Below are 23,891 nucleotides of genomic sequence, written 5' to 3' on the forward strand. Positions count from 1 at the left end.
ATAGACTCGGAAACTATTGAACCGATCAGGGTGAAAATTTGAATGCAGAGGTTTTTGGTGCCGAAATTCGGGAAGATTCTTAAGATGGTTCGAGACCCCTCCCCTTTTGGAAAGGGGGACAGAAATTTCTGAATAACTAGAGAACTAATCAGAGAATAAATCAACGAAGTTCGTCGGGTGTGCTAGTATGATATATGATGCTATATGATAAATTGCTTCCATCTTCAAAAATGTAAAGTTTTTCGAAAATATGTTTCACTGGTCAAAACGACCCAGTGTAACACAAGCGCGGCGAGGCTGCAGCAGTTGCTTCCAAATGATATGGAAACTTCAACTTAAAAATCACTTTAATAAAGATATAAAAAAGGCACTTGTTGAAATCCATTTTTCACGACTTTTCAAAAAAGCTTTATCACGTGTTCCCTGTAATATTTTTATACGACTACTCACAGGCAATTCATTCGCTGCTTTTTGGACTACAAAATAACACAACGTTTGCATAAATTGCGTTCAAAAGTAAAAAGTTATCATAGGTATTGCCTTAAGGGGGCGTACTATACCGTCTTACACTATTATCCAGAGTTGTATTAACACTATATTGGAGTAGACTCCAACTCCAACTGTAGACCAACTCCAATTTGAGTCGGTGTGAGCAATTATAGGTCAATGGCGTGACAGATTGTCGGCAGGGGTTGGCATAACATCCCCCACTGGGACATTGCCGCCTCGCTGTCTTGCTGTAGGGGAGACTGGGTAGACTTGATCCCCTTTTCTGATTTCCGATGTATCACAGCCAAAAATAAATAAACATACACGATTTCCACACAGACTCTCTAAGAAATATAGTATTTAACTTTACTGATGTATGACAGTCCTTAAATTATTGTTGTTATTGACACACAATCGATTTTTTGGAGTGCTGTCAAAAATCGACTTTTAAAATATTCGGGGGAAATTGATCCCTCTCCAAGAACTTGCTTTGATAAAATTAGAAAGACGCCCTCAGATTTTTTAAATATTTTTCCTTCAAAATATGCGGAATATTCGAATTGCTGTGCATATACGTGAACGATTTTTGTTATTGAATTCGACAGCATAGGGTAAAGAATGTATTTTGGACAACCCTTACGGGAGCTCTTATTTTGGACCACCAAAAGGAGTTTGCACTCAATGGTCCAAAATATGAGCCGTCGAACTGGTGGTCCAAAATACCTCCCTTACCCTATGCAATTTTAAAATTTGGGGAGACGTGATCCTCTTTTTGTGATATCTACGCAATAAATAGTTTTTCCTGACAACCCTTCATCAAATCTGTCAAATCTACAAAAAATTAGAAGCCTGAAAATATATTTATATTTTTTTGAATTTTTTCGCCAAATTTTTGTATGGGTGACTAATGGGGGATCAAGTGTCCCCATATTGAGGCAATAACTTCAAATCCAAATATCCTAAAACTTTGATGGAGTGTTGACATTTTCATCAGTACAGATCATTAAGCATATTTATGGCTTTGTGCTGTGAAAAAACGAAAGCATTTGGTCATTGTTATGAAAAGTTGTTCAAATTTTGCTTGGCCAATAAAAAATCTTTAGGAAGGTCAAAACATACAAACCGCCCTGCAGAATAAATAAGGTTGTCAATCCAAAAAATAACTCACCACATAAAGGTCATTTGTCTAGAGGATCTATACTAAAAAATACGCTAGAACAAAACTACTATAGTCCTCGAATAAACAGGGGGTGATCAAGTCTCCCCGGGGATCAAGTCTCCCCACCTTCCCCTATCTCTGAAACACTCTCCATATGAAAGTACACACTTAGCTCATTTTACAGTATTCGGTAAATTTTACCGAAATCTGAACCGCTGAACTGTTCGGTAAATTAATTTACAGATTTTTTGTAATTTTTTCCATTGCTCAACTGTCAAAATCACCGAAAATCAGTAAAATAATTTACCGAACAGTTCAGAGGTTGAGATTTCGGTAAAATTTTACCGAAGTCGGCGATTTATTTTAAGTGTGTATATGGTCTTCTCTTTCATGTCGTGGGTAAATTAAAATGTTCTATCAGGAACCTAGAACTATTTTTATTTTATTCGGTATTTTTAGTGCAATCCCCATACAAATCTTCATTCACCAACAAAAATGTATGGAAAAAAAGACCCCCGATAGAATCTTTTTATAATTTCACTTTACGTGAAAGAGGAAAGCCTAGGCTATCGTGTAGTGGGTGTTTCAGAGATAACGATTTGTTAGAAACTTGTTAGAAGCATTATCTGATCTACGAGGACGATTATACGGCAAATGTATGTTTTGCGGAAAAGTCGGAAATGACGGACGTGGGACTGCGAGTCTATATTTTATTATTAAAACATTGTTTCAAAATAACGATAAAAATGAATAACATCACTTTTTTCAAATAAGTTACTACTTACTAGATCGATTGAAGTGAATCCCTTTAATAATCACAATAAAAACGCATCTAATTAGGTTACATCTAATTCGGCCCCGAAGGATAATTGGGATTGAATAAACTTTTTAACACATCCTAGCAACATTTTAAGAATCAGTCCAGTTTTCGCCCGAAGGTTCGCCACTGTGCGCGATTACGATATGAATAAGCTTGCTACCGAAAGGCCGCCGACACTTACCTTAATTGATAGGAAGGAGATCACAAGGGCGGCGATGTCGCCCAGCATGTGGAAACTGTCGGCCACCAGGGCCATCGAGTTGGTCAGATATCCGACGACGATTTCGACGAAGAAAAAGAACACCGTCAGGGTCATCACGGTGAGCAGCCGGCACTTCTTCCCGCTGAATTTGGCCATTTTTGCAGATAATTGGTTTTGCGCTGGTAACACTACTTACTTAATAATAATAAAAGCTATACAAAAAGACGGTTCGCCCTGCGAACCTACGACGATCTACACACTAAACGTACGAGTAAACGACTGTTGCTGTTAAGTAAACTAACTACTGAACCGGTGTGATTGTTGCTGGTCGGGCGTGCGGTGGTGGATATCGGAACCCTGCGAACGCAAACGAGATAAGAAAGAAGGAGAATAGGAACTTGTTAGAATGTGAATCATTTTTAGAATTATCAGAAGGGATTTCGCTGCTGTCCTGCTGTATGGTGATTGGTGGGTAGCAAAGGTACGGATATGAACAGAAAAGATCAGAGACATAAATAATTTATTCATACATTCCAGTCCCAACAGGTAGCCAATGCACGCGCTTTGAAAGGGGAAGAGTATGCACCTTAAGTCAATAAGAAAACACGATTTCAATAATAAATTACGTCACTGCCAAGAAAGTCGGAACAGTAGAGATTTGAAGAACTGTTATCTTGATCTTTTAGAAAATATTAAAAGTTTACCAAGATAAACTTCTGGCTTGATGTACATGAATCATGAGAAATCTGTGTTATATGTATTTGTGTATGAAGGCAAGATTCGTTTATTTATAATAATTTCATCTAATATTTAAACCATTGTGATTCTTCTTCTTCATTGGCATTACATCCCTCACTGGGACATTACCGCCTCGCAGCTTAGTGTTCATTAAGCACTTCCACAGTTATTAATTGCAAGGTTTCTAAGCCAAGTTACCATTTCTGCATTTGTATATCATGAGGCTAACACGATGATACTTTTATGCCCAGGGAAGTCGAGAAAATTTCCAACCCGAAAATTTCCTAGACCGGACCGGGAATCGAACTCAGCCACCCTCAGCATGGTCTTGCTTTGTAGCCGCGCATCTTACCGCACGGCTAGGGAGGGCCCCTAAACCATTGTGATTAATGGAATCAAATCAATAGAATTTTTACAAGACAATAACTTTATAACATCATTACTTTTATCGATAACACGATTCTAACTATTCTTTCTTTGCATAAACCAGGCTAAGAATCAAAATAAAAGGAGATGAACGATACACAGTTCACGTCACAATTTGAAAATGGGTACTTGCACAAACTTTACGCAGCGAATCACTTTCGAAAGGTACGGCCGCGCCAAAAGATACACCGCAATGCTATTCACCCATAAAAATCAAGTATCGGAGTGCAGAAAGTGCGGCGCTACCTTTCCTGAAGGGTTCATCGCGTGCAATTTTGGCAAAATCAGTCAATAGTATTAAACCAAAGATTCCCCTTGTTCATTCCGATATTGGATAATTTTATGAGAATTTTGACTTTGTGATGAAATTATTACTCAGAAATTATTTCGCTCATGAAACCATTTCCACAAAGGAAAAACATCCTTTCTCTCCTTTGAAACATTGACTCCTGAAAAGTGTCGCTTCTTCCTACAGTTACAAAGCCCTACCCGAGCTTGATCAAATTGGGTCGCCATTCATTACCGCAGATCCGTGAGGTAGTCAATTGCAAGAATCATGCATCGTTCCAAATGTCTGCGACCTTCATTGGAGCCGGCTGTTTTTTTTTCTGCCAGGTGTAGTAGGTGGGTATACCATCGGTTGTTCTCCGTAATTCCCGCAACCAACAGCACCGTTATCTTCTATTTTGCAACGCGCCGTCATCGTCGACCGTGGCGTCGTTATGGATTTTTATCATTCTGATCACACTTTTCCAGCCAATCTGGTGGTTGGTTGGTGGGGTCTACTTATCGGAATGGGGCTTGTTGATCGGCTGAAGGCTGCGGGTTGGTAACTTCTATGGTGCGATGGACACTGTTTGAATATTTCATTTCTCAAAATGTGCAGACTGTGATGCCGGCGATGACGCCGCCGCTCTCAGAATCGCGCTTTAGATAGGTTTGTACGTGCGGCGCGCAAAGCCACTTGAAGCGCGTGCAATCTTACCACTTTATCATCGGCATCGGTGTTTGATTGGTGAAGAAGCGGGTAAACATGAGCACAATTGTCGGGCGAAAGCTTAGTCATAAATGGGTATATGCTAAAGCGTCTATTCTGGTGAACTCATGAGCCCTGTTTCAGGATTGAAATGTCTTAAAATGTGCCACATTTGAATCGTCGATTGGATTACGATTATATAGATTCGAAAAATGTGGTTGACATGCAAAGATTAAATGCTAAATATTGACACTACGCGGTTTTTGTTTTTAGTTCCGAATTTCGGCGTCCACCAAATCTAGTTCTTCTTCTTCACTTTGAATAACTGTGTTTGAAAACTCGATGGAGATTTGCAAGTCATGTGGATAATTTGCGCCAGAATTTTAATATTTTAGTGGTTCTGGGCCACCAGCAGTTTTGGCGTTACCGGTTCATTAGGCGTGTGTTTGCTGTCAGCCATGCCTGAGGGCGGTGGTGATAAAACGTTGCTGGTCAAAAATGACAATCGTGAAAAAGATAAAAGTTAAATGAAAGACGATTCTCTCCAAAGGATAGTTGATTGAAGCATTTTACTAGTAGCTTAAGGCTCGAATACCTACTTTCCAAGATGACGAAAATTTTACACCTATCTTACTGAACTTCCACAAACTTCAAGGCAGGCTAATGTTCAAAAACATCAACGTCGGAAAATAGAAAAATTTTGCTTGGCCGTAGTCGTCCTGCATCACATGAGATTTTCAAATGTTTTGAACCCGCAGTAGGATTTATGAACTGTTATTCGGTGAGATGTAGAGGCAGCAGCGATCCCTCCCCTGGCCATCTGATATCTGCCTAGGATGTGGTGGGATTTGACAGTGTGCTCTGTTGAAAATCTATAAAAAGCTGCATGTATCCGCAAGCAGGCTCCGCCAAAGCGACCGTGTGCCGCTCAAAGCGCACATGCCCAAGTCATAGTGTTAGGTGGGCCGCTAAACAGACCTGACACGACGGCCCTCTAACGAGACAGGAGGTTTGCGCAGGCCCAATAAGCCGTCTTTAGAAACAACCATTACGAACGACATAGAAGATTACGGGTTACGGCAAGGTAATACGAAGTAATACAATGGGCAAGGATAGACACGAGTGGTACGATTTTTACGAAGTCCGTCCAGTTATTTGGTTTCGCCGACGACATTAATATTATGGCACATAACTTTGCGAAGATGGAGGAAGCCTACAGCAGACTAAAAAGCGAAGCTAAACGGATTGGACTAGTCATCAACACGCCGAAGACGAAGTATATGATAGGAAGAGGCTCAAGAGAAGACAACGAAAGCCACCAACCAGGAGTTTGTATTGGTGGTGACGAAAACGAGCTGGATAACGAATTCGGCTCACTGGTGATAACGATACCAGCAGAGAAATTCGGAGACGCATCATGGCAGGAAATCGTACGTACTTTGGACTCTGCAAAACGCTCCAATCGAATAGAATTCGCCGCCTAACCAAACAGACTATCTACAAAGCGCCTATTAGACCGGTGGTTCTGTACAGACACAAGACCTGGACGATGCTCGTGGAGCACCAACACGAAAGGAAAGTGCTGCGTAGCATCTATGGTGAAGTGCAGATGGCGGACGGTACGTGGAGGAGGCGAATGAACCACAAGTTGCATCAGTTGTTGGGAGCAATCGTGAAAATCGGAAAACTGTGATGGGCCGGACACGTAGCCAGAATGTCGGACAGTAATCCGGTGAAAATGGTCCTCGACAACGATCCGACGGGAACAAGAAGGCGAGGTGCACAGCGAGCACGGTGGATCGGTCAGGTGGAGGACGATTTGCGGACCCTCCGAAGACTGCCATGGACTGAGCTGAATGGAGAAGAATTTTATGCACTGCACAGGCCACTCCGACCTTAGTCTGAAAAAAAATTAAAATAATAGTTCACAAAAACATTCCAATTCAAACCATTTTTTTAGCAAGTCAAATACGCTCGATAAAAAATAGTAAGCGACTTCTCCTTATCAATCAGGTTCTTTATTGTTATCTGCACGGTTTATTGTTTAGAAAATACCGAATACGACGTTCTAAACCCTTCAAATATTTGCAGTAAGGACCAATTAGTTCACCATGCTAATAACGCTAGGTACAGAACCCATAGCAAGTTATTATGTCCATTTAAGTCCCTGAAGACTATTCATATGAACAAAAATTTAGATATGTTTTCATACGATAATCTTAAAGCTCAAAACATCATATTTGGACGAAAACAAAATTGTACATCGTGAGTATGGCCGATAGTAGCCTAAATATGGTGGGTTTGCTATCGGTTTTGTACCGAGTTGACTTTGTAGACCAACTCATCTGAATTCTTGAGTTCAGAACATGAGTATTTAGAACATTAGATATACAGTGAACTCTCCATTTCTCGATATTGAAGGGACCATCGAGTTAGGGAGGTATCGTAATACAGAACATTTTTTTTTCAAAATATCAATCACTTTCCATACCATGACGAAAGGGAAAGAAAAGGCAGAACACCATTTGGCCGCATGCCGTTTGCCCGAGTAGTAAAATGGGTTTCCTTATAAGGTGAAGTGAGAAGTGAGATGTTCAAAGTGAAAAGTGAAAAGTGAGAATTGAGAAGTGACAAATGCGATGTTTAAAGTGAGTACAGAGATGTGAGATGTGTACAGTAACAAGAGAGAAGTGAGTAGTGGGAATAAGAGATGAGAAGTGGCAAGTTAATGATGAGAAGTGAGATGTGTTAGTTGTTAAGTAAGAAGTTGGAAGTGAGCATTGAGGAAAACAGAAGCAAGAGATGCAAAGTGAGAGATGTTCAGAAGTGAGAAGTAAATAGTGAGATATAAGACAGAAGAAAGAAGACAGGAAGGAACAAGAAGGAAGAGAAAGAATAAAGATGAAACGAATAGAAAGAAATTAGAAAAAACGAGCAATGGGTAATGTTTTCAACATAACCGCGAGTAGACGTAGGACTTGTATAAACGTAGCGTATTTGCATTTAACTTCTAACTTTTGGATCTATGAAGTTTGATTATAGTTTTGATATTGGAAACGGCAACTTCCATGCTGTGGAGAATTATTAGCAATTTGTTTATACAAAACTTCTGGAAATAAAACTAATAATTAAATACATAATCAGAATTGCTTTGTTTCTAACTTTTAAGCCCTTATTTACTCAAGCAAATATAGGGCATTTATAGATTTCTTATTGATGATAGTATTTGAAGTTTAAAAATTCTATTTGTAAAATTTTCAAACTTGGGCAAAAAGTGTTATTTTGGGCGAACTATCCCGTTTTCCAAACAAAGAAATACAGCACCAATTTCGTTGCTTCTTTTGCTACCATGTGTGCTTACTGCTGAAAAAATCAGAACAATAAAAAACAAGTCAAGGAGCAGTAATCATGCTAAAATAGAGGAGGTACTGCTAATATATCAACGAAAAATTATTTAATGTTTTGATTCCTAACTCCGAGTCTACGTCAAATTTAATATTACAATTTCTCAGAAAATTAAAAACAAAGAATCTTATTAAAGTTTTTTAAATATTCTTCTGGAAATTATTTTTGCGGACTTTTTTTTTAATTTACGTGTAATACAGCGAAATTTTCTAATCTTAAATATTAACATTATTCCTGATTGTGCATCTTTAATTGCTAATGCCTTCTGCAAATAAATGAAAATAATGATTTTAATAAAATTTGTCTTTTCATCAGTATAGTTGATTTTTTTTTCTGGGGAATCAGAACTGTTATAGTATAACCATGTTTTAATATACGTGTCGTTTAGTACCAAGCACAACTTAGCATATGGTCAGTCATATGACATGACTCGTACCCATCCCGGGATCATGTGGATTATGAAACCAATCACTTTTCGTGGATGAGCAGACCAAATTTCTCTAATTTTCTTCTTCTCCAGCCACCACCGCTGCCCTCGCTGCCTCAGCCATCATCGGCCTCTAGCCGTGAGCTCCGAGCGATGCGATGGGCGATTGCATCCATCGATTGCATCCATCAGACCCACCGGCAGTTCTACCGCTGGTGACTGCATGCTGTCGCTGTGTAGGTAAACAGCGAACGAACGAACGAAACAAAAATGCGAGCACGTCAGTACGCGCTGCTGCCACAAATTGTAATGACTTGCACACGGCAGGCACTGCTTCTTTTATACACAAAGAAAATCTTCCGGTAGACCCGAAGGCCCGTGACATACCGCATTCTGATGTCCGTGTTAGGAATGCACGGGATTGGCTACATATGAAATTTTTACTGGCTTCGACAAGAATTAAAATTTTCAATAGCTTATCGTTAATAATCTTAAGTTTCAATGAAATAGGCAAAATGGTGGAGAGTGTCAGAGTCGATTGATATCCAGCGAAATTTTTTTTTTTTTTTTTTTTTTTTTTTTTAAACTTTATTAATGTGTTTTTTTTAATATCCAGCGAAAGATAAAGGCGCTAGTAGCGTTCAAAATCTTCCCTTCCAGCGTAACGCTCTCGATTTCCAAAAATCTAAATGACACCCCGTATAGTAAAGAAAGACGTAAGTCCTACGTCAAAAAAAAAAACAAAAGAAAGAAGTGAAAAAATGAGAAGGAAGTTTGAAGTTATGACAATCTTGCATGAATTCCATGCACAGATTGCATTAAGCGGAGGCCCATGCACAGATTGCATTAAGTCAATATAGCAAGTCATTGCATTAGGTCTCTGTTCACGAGAAAAAAGCTATGTGCTATGTGTTTGTGTCTACATAGGCTCTATTTTTAAACTTCTGTTGAGGAACGATGCTTTATACATGCTTCGCCAACCTTGTCTTGTCTTGTCTTAGCACATGCACAACGAGTATTGAAAAGCATCCTGGAAATGTCGGTTGTATTCCCGAGCATTTTCTTGTCTGCATTAATATTTGCAGCATATCATAAATATGACACAAGTATTAAAACGACCAGGCCCACCGTGCAGGCTTGAATTTGGGAGAAAATCCAGAACTCCCCGGCAATCAGATTATTTAGTAATACCTTAATTTGCTTACAAAAAAATTTGTCCTAAGACGAGAATTGCAGCAAAGCCCTCCAGCAAGCCTAGCGCAATTCGCCTGACGCGCTAGCCATCTGGACACCTACACAACATAAGAGAAGAAGTGATAGAAGACTATCCTCGTTCTGTGCTCTGTGAATTGTAGAATTCTCATAAAATCACAAGTAGGGTAATAGAGATAGCAAAGGGTGATGATAGTGGAATTGGCACTATGCTTGTCTGCGTCCTTGTCTGCCATCAAGCTGAACGGAGTTATGAAGATTGTGTATACGATGCATATATTTGTTGCTGGAGAAGCTAACGAGAGTCGTTTAGATGTATTGATCGAAACCAAATAAACCGATTTAATGCAACGAGTTGGCGTAAAAAATATAACATTCTCTGAGCGGTTTGCATGCGAAATTTAATACGAAACGCTTAATGCAAAAAATGTCACAACTTTTTGTTTTGCGAGTAAGAAAGTTAAAAATGTTAAATTTTCATTTCAGTCATTCTTTGATCCTCTTCTCATTCTTTGGTCTTCAGTTCTTATTTCTCACTACTCATTTCTCATTTCGCTCTTGTCACTTCTCACTATTTACTTCACACTTTTCGCTCCTTACTTCTTACTTTTCACTTTTCACTTCATACTTCTCACTTCGAATATCTCACCTCTTACTCCTCACTTTTCAGTTTTACCTTTCACTATTCACTTTTTACTTTTTATTTCTAACTTCTAACTTGTCAAATTTTTCATTTTAACTTCTCACTTCTCACTTTTCACTTCTCCATTTTTACTTCTCACTTCATACTTTTTACTTCTCGCTTCGCACTTTTCACAATTTACTTCTCATTTTGTACTTTTCACTTCTTATTTCGCTCTTTTCACTTTCCTACTTCTCACTTTTTAATTTTCAATTCTCATTTTTCACTTCTCACTTCACAGTTCTCACTTTTCAAATATCTCATTTCTCACTTTTCAAATTTCTCATTTCTCACTTTTCACTTCTCAATTCTTACTTCTTACTTCGCACATCTCATTTCTTAATTCTTACTTTTCACTTCTAACTATTCACTTTTCACTTCTCACTATTAACTTTTCACTTCTCACGTCTCACTTATAACTTCTCACTTTTAATTCTCTATTCACTCCCTATTTCTTATATCTTATTTCTTATGAGATGTGCAGAACGTCTCATTCCTCACTTCTCGCTGCACTTTCACGTAAATCTAACTACTCACTTCTCATTACTTACATTTCAATGCTCACAAAACAGTTTTTAACTTTTCGGCCAAACGTCATTCGACCAAACGGCATTCGGACAAATGGCTTGACATCGTATATTTTATGCATGTGAACTGATTCTGAGAACGCAGAGTTAGCGAGGTGAAAATGCTTTGAAAAATTACTTCGACTTGAAGAATATCGAGTATGGGAGGTATCGACTTAAGGAGGTAACACAGTATGCTAAATTCAAGGGACTTTGAATTTCATCAAGTAAGGGAAAATATTGAGTTACTGTATTTACACCGTGAGTTGCTATTGGTTTTGAACCGATTTTATTAATTCAATTAATATGATAGACCAATTGGTCTGAATTCTAGAATGATTTGGAGAACTTGGAATATCCAATTTGGACATATCTGAATCGTAAATGAATCGCATGGCTTTATGGCGGCTATATGAACATCATGGATTGCTATTGGCTATGTATCGAGTTGCCTTGGTAGACCAGATGGTCTGAACTCCAGAATGATTTGGATAAATTAGAACATTCGATTTGGACAGATATAAATCGTAAACCATGCACATTGTCTCTGAGCGCCAGTAGCCAGACACAATGGATTGCAAAAGGCTTCGTACCAAACACAGTTGACTTGAAAGATGAATTGGATTGAACTCCAGAATGATTTGGAGAACTTAGGATATCCGGTTTGAACATATCTGAATCATAAATTATGCGTATGGCCTCTAAGGGATTGTATGGCAACTAGGGTGGCTCAGAAAACACTTTTTCGATTTTTTTTATGGGCCCTCTTATTCGGTTCTATTTGATGTCCTGATACTCTGGACAAAATTTCAGCCAAATCGGTCAATGTTTGGGCGGTGCTAAACTCGTTGGAAGTTTAGATGGAAAAATGTATGCAGAAACATCGAAAAACAGCGATTTTCAGTTGGATGGCACAATTTACGATGAAGAACCATGATACTTATTCAGTTCTTGTAGAATTAAATACAGAATATTATGCTGAAAACCGCGAGAAAATTAGAGTTCATTAAGCAAAGATATTAGCATTTGACTGGAGTGTTGTATGGGTGAATTTATATCTTTTCAAAGGTAAAAGAAACGAAATTTGCTCAAACCACACTTCAAAGAAATGCTAATAACTTCGCCGGGAAAACACTAATCTTCTCGCGGTTTTCAGCATAACATTCTGTATTAAATTCTTCAAGACCTGAATGAGTATCATAGTTCTTTATCGTAAATTGTGTCGTCTAACTGCAAATCACTGTTTATGGATGTTTCTGCATACATTTTTGCATATAAACTTCTAACGAGTTTAGCACCTCCTAAACGTTGACCGATTTGACTGAAATTTTGTCCAGAGCTTCAGGACATCAAATAGATCCGCGGCCCATCAAAAAAAATTAAAAAAAAGTTTTTTCCGTACAAATTTGAGCCACCCTAATGGAAACCTTCTTCTTCTCTGCCCATGATTTCATAGTTGACGTAACAACCAGCACCATCGATGTTGGGAAAACGCATTTTTATTAATTTTACCCAAATCATCATACCCAATCAACAAAATAGATGAACTAATCTATCTAAATAGACAATAAAGGCCGCGGGGAATTAACTATTATTCCTTTGATTGAAGTGGTCAAAATATGCATACGACAGATTATGCGATCAAACAATCGTTTTGTGAAATGTTTGTTTCCATAACATGGCGTAAAAACCAGGCTACTACGTGTGGTTAAATAGCGCTAAAGAATAATTGAAGTTAACGACGATTTATTGATCACTTGTCATAAGACGAGTTTGTAGAATCCCATTTAATTCCACCACTTAATTGTACCTTGACAGATACGTATTTCGACCTCAACAGTAAGGTCGTCTTCAGTGTCTCGTACTTGACTCGACTCGACTTAAGTTGAGTCAATTACGAGACACTGAAGACGACCTTACTGTTGAGGTCGAAATACGTATCTGTCAAGGTACAATTAAGTGGTGGAATTAAATGGGATTCTACAAACTCGTCTTATGACAAGTGAAGACATACCACTAAAAAGCTCAAAATAATTTTCTTAAGATTTATTGATTGAAGAAGGGATTTTTTTTGAAAAGTTCGAGTTTCCGAGAAAGGTTTTTCGGATAGCTCTTTCGTGAAAATTAAAATTATGTGGTAAAGATAAAATTATGTGTGGAAGAGTTCGTGTTGCAAAGAATTTGATCAGTACCGTACGGGGATTTTTGCAATATTACAGCATTAGAATGGTTCTGTAACAAGTGTGCAAGCAGTTACCGTTTTCATGTATTGGCCAAAGCTCTCGTTCCAACCAAATTTAAAGCAAAAATGGTTCCAATCTCTATTTTAAAATACCCGAGTAGACGAGGATTAGAAGTAAATCAATCGTGATTAGATTGCAAAATGAAATATGGGTCTGATTTATATGTAGGATATAAAAGCATAAAATATCAGACGACACACGCTATGTTTAAAGGCAACTATTATGCAAAGAGAATGCACCTCGGATGTTAAGCCGTTAGGTCATAGTTTTTGACCTCTAGTTTAAGGATCTGTGTTGGTTGAAATATTCCATCGGTGAAAATTTGACTTTTTTACCATTTAAGGGGATATTTTTAACCTAAAAATCTATTCTGATTTTTTTAATTTTTTTGAAGCAAGTTATATAAAATCCAGGCACCACCTTTTTTTCTTACGCTTCAAGCAAAATTTTCATATAAAAATAATTTTCATATGAAGAAAGTAGCAGAAGTTATACTAAAAATACTGTTGACACCGAACATATCTTTCATTTTTCGATAGCGAATTCTTGTGTAACTGCATAACTCACACGAGTCTATTGAAAAAAAACAGCAACCCTGCACCACTTGTTACCATAGAAACAGAATTTAACGCTGGACAGGTCAAGGAAGAAGCTCGATTATATTTCAATTGTGTTCATATTCATAATCATCTTCTGGAAGGAGGAGACTATGATATAATTTTAGACAAAACCCCTCCTCCAGCGCTAAATTTGCTGGTGGGATTGCTCTACCAAATTTTCGGGCCTGTAGCAAAAAAAAAACATCCAGACAAATCTAAAGTCTGGACATCAGAGGTCAACGCAACACATCACGCTCAACTTGATTTCACTGGGCGTTACTGCCGAAGTCTTCTAGTTAAACGGGTGTTTTGAAAGGAAAATAATGCAATGGTTATTACAAGGTATTGGAGAGCCTACCACAGGTAATTGATTGCTGTTTTAGTGTAACATTGTTGGCCAATCTATTCAGACGCCATACGAGCTTTTTGTGACAGATCAACAGCAGCCGGGCTACCAATCATCGAACAATTTCTTATTTTGAAATTCCATGTTCTTGAATTGAGCGCATTACAGGGAGGCCTTACAAAGTATACGGAACAAACCACGGAAGCCATCCACAGAAATTTCTATACATACTATTTAGCAAAACTACAAAATGCAGATAACCGCGAACAGTATGCAAGTAAACTGTTATCCACGGCGGTAGCATATAACAGTGGTCACATAATGCAGACGTAGATTGAGGTTCAATCAAGTTTGAAATACAGAACCTAAATACTACTTTGAACTAGTTCGTAGTTTTAATTGTTTGTTGATTTGAAATGTTAAAAAGTGATATTATGTTCTTAAATTTAAAAATACTTCTTATTGGCATTACATCAACCACTCTGACATATGCCGCCTCGGAGCTTAGTGTTCATTTAGTACTTCAATAGTTATTAACTGCGAGGTATCTAGTCCAAGTTACTATTTTAACATTCGTATGTCATGAAGCTACGATGATACTTTATGACCAGGGGAGGCAAGAATAGTTCCTAGACAAGACCGGGAATCGAACCCTGCCACTTTTAGCATGGTCTTGCAGTGTAGCAGTGCATCTTACCGCACGGCTAAGGAAGGCTCCAGATCTATTCATAATAAACCGTAAGAACATTTAAGGCTGGCAGTAATTTTAATATAACTTCTAGTATTTTCATCATATGAAAAATGTTTTTATATGAAAATGATTCCTAAAGCATCAGGAAAAAAAAAAAAAGAAGTGGTTGGATTTTATAAAACTTGTTTCAAAAAATTTTAAAAAAATAAGAAAAGGTTTTTAGGTTAAAAATATTACTATAAATAGTAAAAAAGTCAAAATTTCACCGATGAAATATTTTAATCGACACAGATCCTTAAACTAGAGGTCAAAAACTATGACCTGACGGCTTAACATCCGAGGTGCATTCACTTTGCATAATAGTTGCCTTTAAACATAGCGTGCGACAATATCCAAATCTGCTCTGAAATATCATGAGGTTATCAGTTAATGGTATTTGGAAGAAGTGATTAATATCTCGAGCTAATAGTTTGTTTTTATCCATAACACATCTTGATATTAAAATAACACATCCAAAGTGCATATCATGTTTTATAATTCAGTTCTGTCCGGGTAAGGTAATGAAAAACATGAATAAGAATTGCATTGCAATTGTAAAAACTAAAATAACACTCGTGGAATCCTTCCCGGTAAATGTGCTCAAAATATACATACCAATATTATCAAGCTGAGGTACACATAAAAAGCCATTTAACACGCACTAATTCTTATGTGTTGAGTCCTCAGTGGCAGACCTCTCCTGCCACGCAAAAAATGAAACTAGATTTTGGTTCTGATACGCACTTTTAGAAAATACCCATAAATTACTACACTTTAGAGGAGAAATGGGGATTCAGATAAGTGTGATTTCCCGTTTATCTCAAATAAGCCTACACCTCGATGGATGAAAGCTTATTTTGTCGGATTATGCCGTGGATTTCACTAGATTTTTTTAAGCTTTATTAATGTATTTTTACAAGAAATGCTTGCTTTAGCAGGAACTTGCTTATTAATTTTTGATTACAAAATCAGTTACGCCCAAATCATAAAGTAGTCTTGAAATACGACAAAGTAAAACTAAAACCTATGTTGTGCTTAATTAGTGGATTGTGAATGTCGAAAAAATATGAGACAGGTTTTTGCTCCATATTGCAGCAGGTAATGGAGGTACGTCAACTTATGCGATCAAATGACCATTTTTCCAAAAACAATTATCGCCTAAACTCGAATGTTTCCGAATAAAACAAGAATATTTTTTCATGGAGCATATGTATAATCATACGAAGAATCCATATCCGCAAAAAAGTGTGTTTTGGTCATTTTGGCTTATACGTCAACTATGTGATCATGGGCAGTTCTGTATCAGTTGCTATTGGCTTTGTGTTGAGCTCAGTTTACATGCACAGTTAGAATTTCTGTGTAAATTTACGTTTATTTTGATGCACATATTTGGAGCATCAAAATACATCTAAAATTATGTTAGCTGTTAAATTTACATCGCTTTAAAATTCAATTAAGATCGTTGAATTTCACACGTTCAATATGACAGACGCGTGTAAAATTAAATGAATGTAAAAATCAATAGACGACAACCTTTGATTCCCCCCATTCCCAAATTCAATCAAATTATGATTTAAACAACATTTCGTTTCATCATTTTTAATATTTTTATTTCTCGCACAATACAAATCATAAATATACAAAATTACATTGAATACATCTATCCGTTCAATATGGTATGTGATCCGGCAAACTGTTGCATTTGCATAAATATTCAATTCGTAGACATTCACGAAAATTCTTACGCAGAAATTGAGAGCCGCGCCAGGCTAAACAAATTGGCTGCAAAATAAGCAATTGATTACTTTTGAGACATTAAATAATATTCACCAAAATTAATCTTACCATCCACGTAGTTGCTCCGCTGTTTAGGTAAAACTGGTTCACTAATATACGGTTTCGGGACACAGTACAGGTGCTACTTCCCTCGAGATAACGAGCTCTGACTCCATGTTGTTTTAATGTTTTAATGTACATGGGTTGACATTTACACGAGTTTTATTGATGGAAAAATAAATCCATTTTGATGTATCTTTACACCAATTGAAAAATGAGTAATAAGCCGTGTAATTTTATATCTTTTTCAATGCTCTAAATATGTGCATCGATTTTGATGTAAATTTCAATCAAATGACAAATTCAGGTACTGTGATGTTACAGCTTGTCCTGTTTACATGTCGTTGAAATTTAACCATTTTTTTCTGTGTGGTAGATCAATAAGTCTGAACCCAAGAATGGTTGGGAGAACTAAGAAATCCGGTTCAGACATATCTTGATCGTAAAGCTTGGGCATGGCCTCTTAGGGCATGTATGAGTTGCTATTGATTTTGTATTGAGTGAGCCCAGGTGACATGGTAGATCAATAATCTGATCTCGAGAATGATTTGGAGAACTTAGAACATCCGGTTTGGACATATCTAGATTGTAAATCATGCGCATGGCCCCTAATGGCCTGTATGGACACCATGGGTTGCTATTGGCTTCGTATCGAGTCTAGTTGTTTTGGTAGACTAATTCATCTGAACACCAGAATGATTTGGAGAACTTATAACATCCGCTTTGGATATATCTAGATCGTAAATAATGCGCATGGGTTCTAAGACCTGTATGGGCACCATGGGTTGCTATTGGTTTCGTACCAAGCGGGATTGACCTGGTAGACCAAGGCTCTGAAATCCAGAATGATTTGGGGAACCTAGAATATCTGTAGAAATATTTTCTGCATTCATGATTCGTCATCTCTAAAAAAAGTATTGGGTACATGTCTGAGAAATGAGAAATGAGAAATAACAGCAATAAAATCGTTCATGCACGATATTCGTGTGCAATTTTCTTCCATTTTAAAGTGGCCAACTGACGATCCTTCCTCCGACGATTACAGGATGTAGGTGAGGCTGATCAACAATCTGAGCTCAGTTTCGGAAAATTTATTAGCTGACGCTTTGGGTATATAAACATTTTGGCTGAGAAATGTCTGAGATATTGCTAAGTCAAATCCAGGTCAATATGACCCGAACACCGTAAGTGTGTGTTTTTTGAGCAGGTTATTTAAGTATACTTAGTTGCTACAAACATTAATCCAAGACGGTCTACGCTAATTTATTTAATTGTAACTATGTATCTTTCTGTACTATTCAGTATTGATTGAACAATATAGACTCCTACAAAATTGAACTGGCTCTTGGTCATAAATATGCAAATTAATTCTATATTTTTCCCTCATCTCATTGGTAGACAGAACGATGACAACCGCCAACAACCGACCATTTGTAAACCAATTAAGGCATGCCCGAAAAAAATACACGCATATTTCCGACAACACTAGATCCCATCATCGTCTCAACGCCATCAGGTCTCTATCGGGCCGCCATAAAGCCATGGCAACACAATGAGGTCGATGATGTGATGTGATGATAATGATACGGAACTGGGCTACCGGCGGTGCTTGACGACGACGATAGTTCGTTGCCCATATTTTTGCGCACTGCTTAGTTGAGGATGCCGTAAAACGAAGGTGTGGGGACTAGAAGGGGTCATTTTCGGTTATGCACGCTAGCGGAAGATTTATTATAAACTCGTTACTCAACTACCTGTGGTGCTTGAAGTTTGCTCATCACCTACCCTACCACCTTATGTGGTGATGTGATGCGGATATGATGTCTGTTTTGCATGCCAAAACGAGACTAATGCGCTGTAGTAAAAATTACGCTTGATAATAGACATCTTGTTAACTTTTTAGTTGATCGATGCAACCTGGCTTCTCTTATAAAACTTTCAGTTAAAACTTTCTGAGGTTGTATCAATATAGATATAAAGTAGATTGCTTTGGCTTATGCAAAGAGCACCGTTGTAATAGTAGAAGCAACTTAGTAATTGGCAAAACAAAATCAATCTCCTTATTTTATTATTGCATAGCCCCCTAAAAAATATGCGTTTGACTGGCTTATCTCAATATCGGCGCGAACTCCTACATAGTTGTAAAATTATATGCGAATCAAAGCAAAACGATCCAAACAAGATTCAAAATGTTTGACCATCTCATCAGACGATGATGCGAACTGAACGCCTTTTAGATTCCGATAGAAACATTCATTCATATTCATTTATGCGTGTATTTGTTATAGATTGACAAAATTTTCAAAAGTCAACTCTTTTGACAATTTTGGTTTTTTTCAGGCTTGGTTCATTTTAACAGAAATTCGACCGATTGATTGTAACGTTAATTGCGTCGTATTTTAATAAGTAGCACACAATTCCCAATTCTCTGTGATTCTCAACTCCCCATCATCACAGAGTTCGCCTATAAGACTTGAGGAGTGATGACTGCAACAAGCAAACACATTCCAGTGGGTAATCTGAATAACAGGAAAATCCGCCTCACAGATCACAAGAACCCAATATCGTATGCTTTGTTCCTCGCAAGAAACCGAGCTCGATTACGGCGCAATAAAATGCTGTGCAACATTCTCCACCCGGGAGGATGCTTCGCGACTACGGACAAACATAAAACCGTCTGGCACTTCAGCAGACTTGTTGACCTAGATAAAGCTCTTCGGTGCTGAGGGAAATTCTTATATCCTTTGCTATGGCTGTTCTATATGTAGACACGTTGCTCGTCATTCGCTTCAGCCCGGACAGAAAGTTCTTTATCCATCATCTGTCGGATTGGGACGGCGATAGATTGCTTGCAGTAAGAAATTTGAAGCAGTTTCTTGTTCCAGCCAGCTTCGACGCCCACATTCGGTCGAGGGAGGGGAACAGCAATAACAAACAAATTCCGTCGGGTCATCGAGATACGACGGGATTCCTTGGTCAAGTGAAACTCAGATTCAGACGAAATGAATTTACGACGTAGGTTATGGGGCAACGATTGGAGTGCGAGAAGCATGTTATGGAACTGACCTAAGACCTGATCTAAGCAAATTCGTGTTAAGCCAGAATACGTTGAGTTTGTGCACCACCAATTATAAAGTGTCGCGAAATACAAAATATCTTTAGTTTGTTAAAATCGTGTCGAAAATTGCAAATGTATAAACACTTTTTAAATAACAAACTTAACTTAATTAACAAACTTGCAAGAGATAAATACCGGAATGATAAAAAAAAACTTTGTTCGATTCAAACACTTATAGATTGCATACAGTAGAATCTAAAAAATCTAAACCTGTCAGATCCTGGTCAGATCTATATTGGTATTATAGTTTGCATCACAGCATTCTAGATCGACCTCCGTACAATTAGGTTTTCTCAGTGTTTTCTTTGTCACTTTTCCAGTACACGGGCTAGGATAGGATGTGACAACTCAATTTTGACTGCCTTGTTGTTTCATCAGTCGGTTGCCTCGACGAGGTGGTGGTCAGTGCTTCCAAAACTTTTTTATGCAAAATCCGCCAAGTAATTTGTTATTAAATTTGATGTTTTCTCGTTCACTTCTTTTATCAATTATGGTAAAAAATGTAACATACTAACAGAAACAAGTTTTTACGTGGAATTAGATGAGTTTCAGAGTAAAAATGGTTAATATGTGGTCAATGATGCTTCAAATCGAGTGGTTTTAATTAGCATAACCTTTGAGAATCATGTATATATCATTTACAGTCCAGCATAATTTAATTTTACACAAAAAATCAATAAAAAAAACTTTTGCATATTTTTATGAATATCAATTTTATGCACCAGCAACACGGCCAAGTTAACAATAAGCTACCCTTCTGAAAATGTGCCACCACCGATCGAAGTAATCGATTGTCATTTTCATCCAATCAGCAACCGGTACGATAATGACAGAAAATCGGTACGATTTTTTATGACTTATTGGCACATCCTATCCTAGTACACGGGTAAAAATCCGTTCCCGGAAATGAGAAAATAATTCATGATTTCATGAATCCAACGTGTTTTCATGTTATGAAAATACACCATGAATATAAATCATGATTTCATGATTTATTTTCGCGTAACGCAACCAATGCGTTACGATTTGGTTGTTGAGATCGAAAAATAAAAAAAAAGTTCAACAGGAGTTTTGAACTCGAGTACACCGAGTGAAAGTCCGGCGTGCTACCTTTCAGCCGTTCTCACTTCTTGGAAAGGGAGTGTTCGAAGTATACCCGGTTATAGATTTTGTCGACTGTTGAAGATTGCGCAGTACCATGAATAATGTTCTCGAAATCATGAGTTATAATCATGATTTCATGAACTGTCATGATTCATGATTTCATGACTTTTTATTCATGATTGTGGGTATGCATTTGTTTCCGTGATGTTTATAATTGGTCTTTTTCCCTTGTAAATTCTGCAAATCAATAAACTCGTTTGCGAGACTAAATGTGAAAAAACAACTTTTTTTATGTAAATTGATAGATAAATACAACATCGCTTTGTTTCTACACGTTTTCGATTTATTGTTACTCGATTTTTTTTTCGATAGGGAAAAAGAATCAATATATTAACAGAGAAATGTAAGAGTAATACGAGCACGTAAGTTAACAGTGAATTTTAGTTCAATCAAAGTTAATAGCCCATATTCCGGGCATTAAACCACCCGACTTGGACATTAATTTACAATGTTATGAAAACTCATATGTGAATATGTACATTATGTGGAAGATAATGAGTTGAAACATGTATTGGAGGTAACCACTTTCCCTTCGATGGAACTCGAACCCACGACCCTCAGTAATTCCTTCTGATTCTTCGTCCACATGCTATATATGTAGACGAAGAATCAGAAGGAATAATTTTTGGCTGTTACGCCCTTTTCAAAGGTTGGTCTAGAATTCTCCTTTACTATCCTGACTGCTTTGAACGATTTCTTCAGACATTCATACATACATCGCGAAATTTCTCTAACTCGATATCCTCCCATACTCGATGGTCCCTTCAATATCCATTATGGGAGAGTTCACTGTGATGTGTCTAATAATCATTAAACCCATGCCAATCCAACCAACGTTTATGTTATTTCCTTATGTATTGAAGTGAGTGTAATCTTAAAGTACGTTGGAACGGCTCATCAAGATCTACGTTTTATCTCTTCGTGTACCTACCACAAGCGGATTCTGATCAAATTTTATTTAGGATTGTCAACTCATTGCTAGCTTATCAATCCCATAAGCAATTGTGTTGTTATAAATCAATCTATTTGCTACATTGTAATACTCCTTACGGCAGCGTTTCTCAACCTATACAAATCTCGACTCACTGGTCCGCACTTGTCCGCAAAAATCAAAACAAAAATCGAAAAAATGCTGTTTTTCAGATTGTACCGATTTTCAACGAATATTGGGTAACTTTTTCAGGCCGGTACAATACTTTTTCGATTTTGGTTTTCTATTTTAAAAATAGTTAGAGGCTATGCTAAAATATGGGTTCTTTTGGAAAGTTGACCTTAAATAAGCCAAAGAATCGACAATAAAACGGGATAAAATTTTTGACAAGAAGGTCAATTAAAAAAAATTCACAAAACAAAAATTATTTTTGTTTTCTGGAATTTTTTAATTGTTTATGTAAATTTTGCATTATTTAAAGAAATTTTAAGAAGAAGAAGTTGTTCCGTCTCCGGTTAGGATCGAGTTTTGCTATGTTGCAGCAATATTGCCCATGTTGAAATCTTCTCCACTAACAAATTAGCTAAACAGCACAAAAAAGCAATAAAAAAAGAAGAATTTTCCATCAAAAAAATCCATATGACCAATAAACCAATTACAACATTTTCCACTAAATAATTATTTATTTTCCAAAAAAAAAGTAAAAAAAATCCACGACATAGTTGATTAAGAACAAGAAAACGATTAAAAAATAAGGAAATTTTCATTAAAAAAAAGATAAAAGCAATGAAATTGATACATTTTTTCAAAACAATAAACGCTTCTATAGAAATGGTCATCTATGGAAAAACATGCTTGGTTTTAATGCTTTTTTATATTTCTTTTATGAAAATTTTCGTATTTTTTATTGCTTAAGTTATTAATTTTTTGCGGAATAAAATATTTATGTTGTGGAAGTGTTGTTTTGTTTATTACTAATATTTATTTTGTTATGGAAATTTTATATTTTTTCAATGGAAAATTTCGATTTCGAATTCTTCTTTTATAATTCTATTCTTTGCTTTCAAAAATGCTAATTTATTATTGCTTTGTGAAAAATTCTAAATTTTTAATGAAAATTTTGCATTATTTAGGGAATTTTTTTGTTTATTTATTGCTTATACCATGTTTTCTTTATTGACAATTTTTGCCTTTCTCGTATACTAAGTACACGGTAAAGGCTATATGATCGCTCCAAAAACAAAATTTTTATAGAAGGCCCGGAGACCCATAGTGTTAGATACCAATCGACTCAGTTCGACGAATTGAGGTGATGTCTGTGTGTGCGTATGTGTGTGTGTGTGTGTGCGCACAAAACGACGCAAAAAATGTCACTCATATTTCAGGCACTTATCCTCAACCGATTTGCTCGCAACAAGTTGCATTCGACCCAGAATGCTGTCCAATTGTTTCCTATTGAAAATTGGCCAAATCGGACTATGGGATCGAAAGTTATGGCCAAAATCCAAATTTCAACAAAAAAATCGCGTAAAGAATGTCACTCATATTTTAGGCATTTATCTTCAGCTGATTTGCTCTCAACAAGTGCATTCGACGCAAAATCCTGTCCCAATGTGTGCTATTGAACATTGGCCAGATCGAAATATGGGATCGGAAGTTATGGTCGAAACACCATTTTTGCCTTTTGCCTAGAAAGTTTACGAAAAGGCAATATGTTCGCTCCAAAACCAAACTTTTACCAAAGACCTTGAGACCCATAGTGTTATATATCAATCGACTCAGCTCGATGAACTGAGATGATGTCTCTGTGTGTGTGCGCGCA

The 23,891-nt window shown here is 37.1% G+C and overlaps 1 protein-coding gene across 1 annotated transcript in view; it reads right to left on the reverse strand.

Moving 5' to 3' along the window:
- The window catches only part of LOC134210483 (proton-coupled zinc antiporter SLC30A1), a 149,419-nt gene that overhangs the window by 69,752 nt on the left and 55,776 nt on the right, over nt 1-23,891 (reverse strand). Inside the window, exon 2 of the mRNA XM_062686530.1 lies at nt 2,650-3,027. Within this exon, the coding sequence (XP_062542514.1) occupies nt 2,650-2,826 (177 nt within the window). The 5' untranslated portion in view covers nt 2,827-3,027. The remainder of the gene's footprint in view (nt 1-2,649; nt 3,028-23,891) is intronic.

This window comes from Armigeres subalbatus, chromosome 2 (genome assembly GCF_024139115.2).
Source record: "Armigeres subalbatus isolate Guangzhou_Male chromosome 2, GZ_Asu_2, whole genome shotgun sequence".
NCBI lineage: Eukaryota > Metazoa > Arthropoda > Insecta > Diptera > Culicidae > Armigeres > Armigeres subalbatus.